Source organism: Eimeria mitis, genomic scaffold, assembly GCF_000499745.2.
Source record: "Eimeria mitis Houghton genomic scaffold, Emh_scaff3799, whole genome shotgun sequence".
In the NCBI taxonomy this organism is placed as follows: Eukaryota; Apicomplexa; class Conoidasida; order Eucoccidiorida; family Eimeriidae; genus Eimeria; species Eimeria mitis.
Genome location: NW_013572133.1, coordinates 778 through 1,375, shown reverse-complemented (window position 1 = coordinate 1,375; position 598 = coordinate 778). Strand labels below are relative to the sequence as shown.

At 60.7% G+C, this 598-nt stretch overlaps 1 protein-coding gene across 1 annotated transcript in view; it reads left to right on the top strand.

Moving 5' to 3' along the window:
• Nucleotides 1–598, top strand: part of EMH_0069600 (apical membrane antigen, putative) — a gene marked incomplete at both ends in the record, with an annotated part of 5,121 nt that overhangs the window by 3,799 nt on the left and 724 nt on the right. The window contains 1 exon segment of the mRNA XM_013498884.1: nucleotides 135–576. Coding sequence (XP_013354338.1) covers nucleotides 135–576 — 442 coding nt within the window.

Here is a 598-nt window from a genome sequence, read left to right as displayed (position 1 = left end):
TAAGGAGACAGTCTCTGCGCGCTGCAACCAACAGGCTTAAACCCTAAACCCTAAACCCTAAACCCTAAACCCTCAACTTTGTGCTAGACTCGCCTAGCCATGAAGGGCTCTCACTTTATCTTTTCTTGTTTCAGGGGTAAGGCTGCAGCTCCGTGCTGCACCTGCCGGCTGATTGCTGCTCGTCTGCGGTCACAAGAGGCCAGACAGCGAGGGTTTCTGCTGGATGGATGCGGCTTGGAGGGGGTGGGTGTAGAGCTGCTGATGGAGTTGTTGCATGCAAGCCCCCACGAAGTAACAAGTCTCTCGCGCAAGCACCGCCTCGAGCACAACAGCCCCAGGAGCTCGACCTCGACGGAGGTTCCCACCTCCCCCGTGGGGGCTGAGTGGCCGGGGCCGCCAGCTGAGTACCCGCAGGCCGAGGCTACACCGCGGCCAGTGTATTCACCAAACCAAGAGAAACTACCAGAGCAAGAAAACGAGGGGTTTGTCTCTGCTGCTGGCGACCCTGCTGGGGAGCAGCAGCAGCCGTCGGCTGCACCGCCGCCAGACCCCCCAGCAGCAGAGGAACCTGAGAGTGTACGGGGGGCAGTGGAGGGGG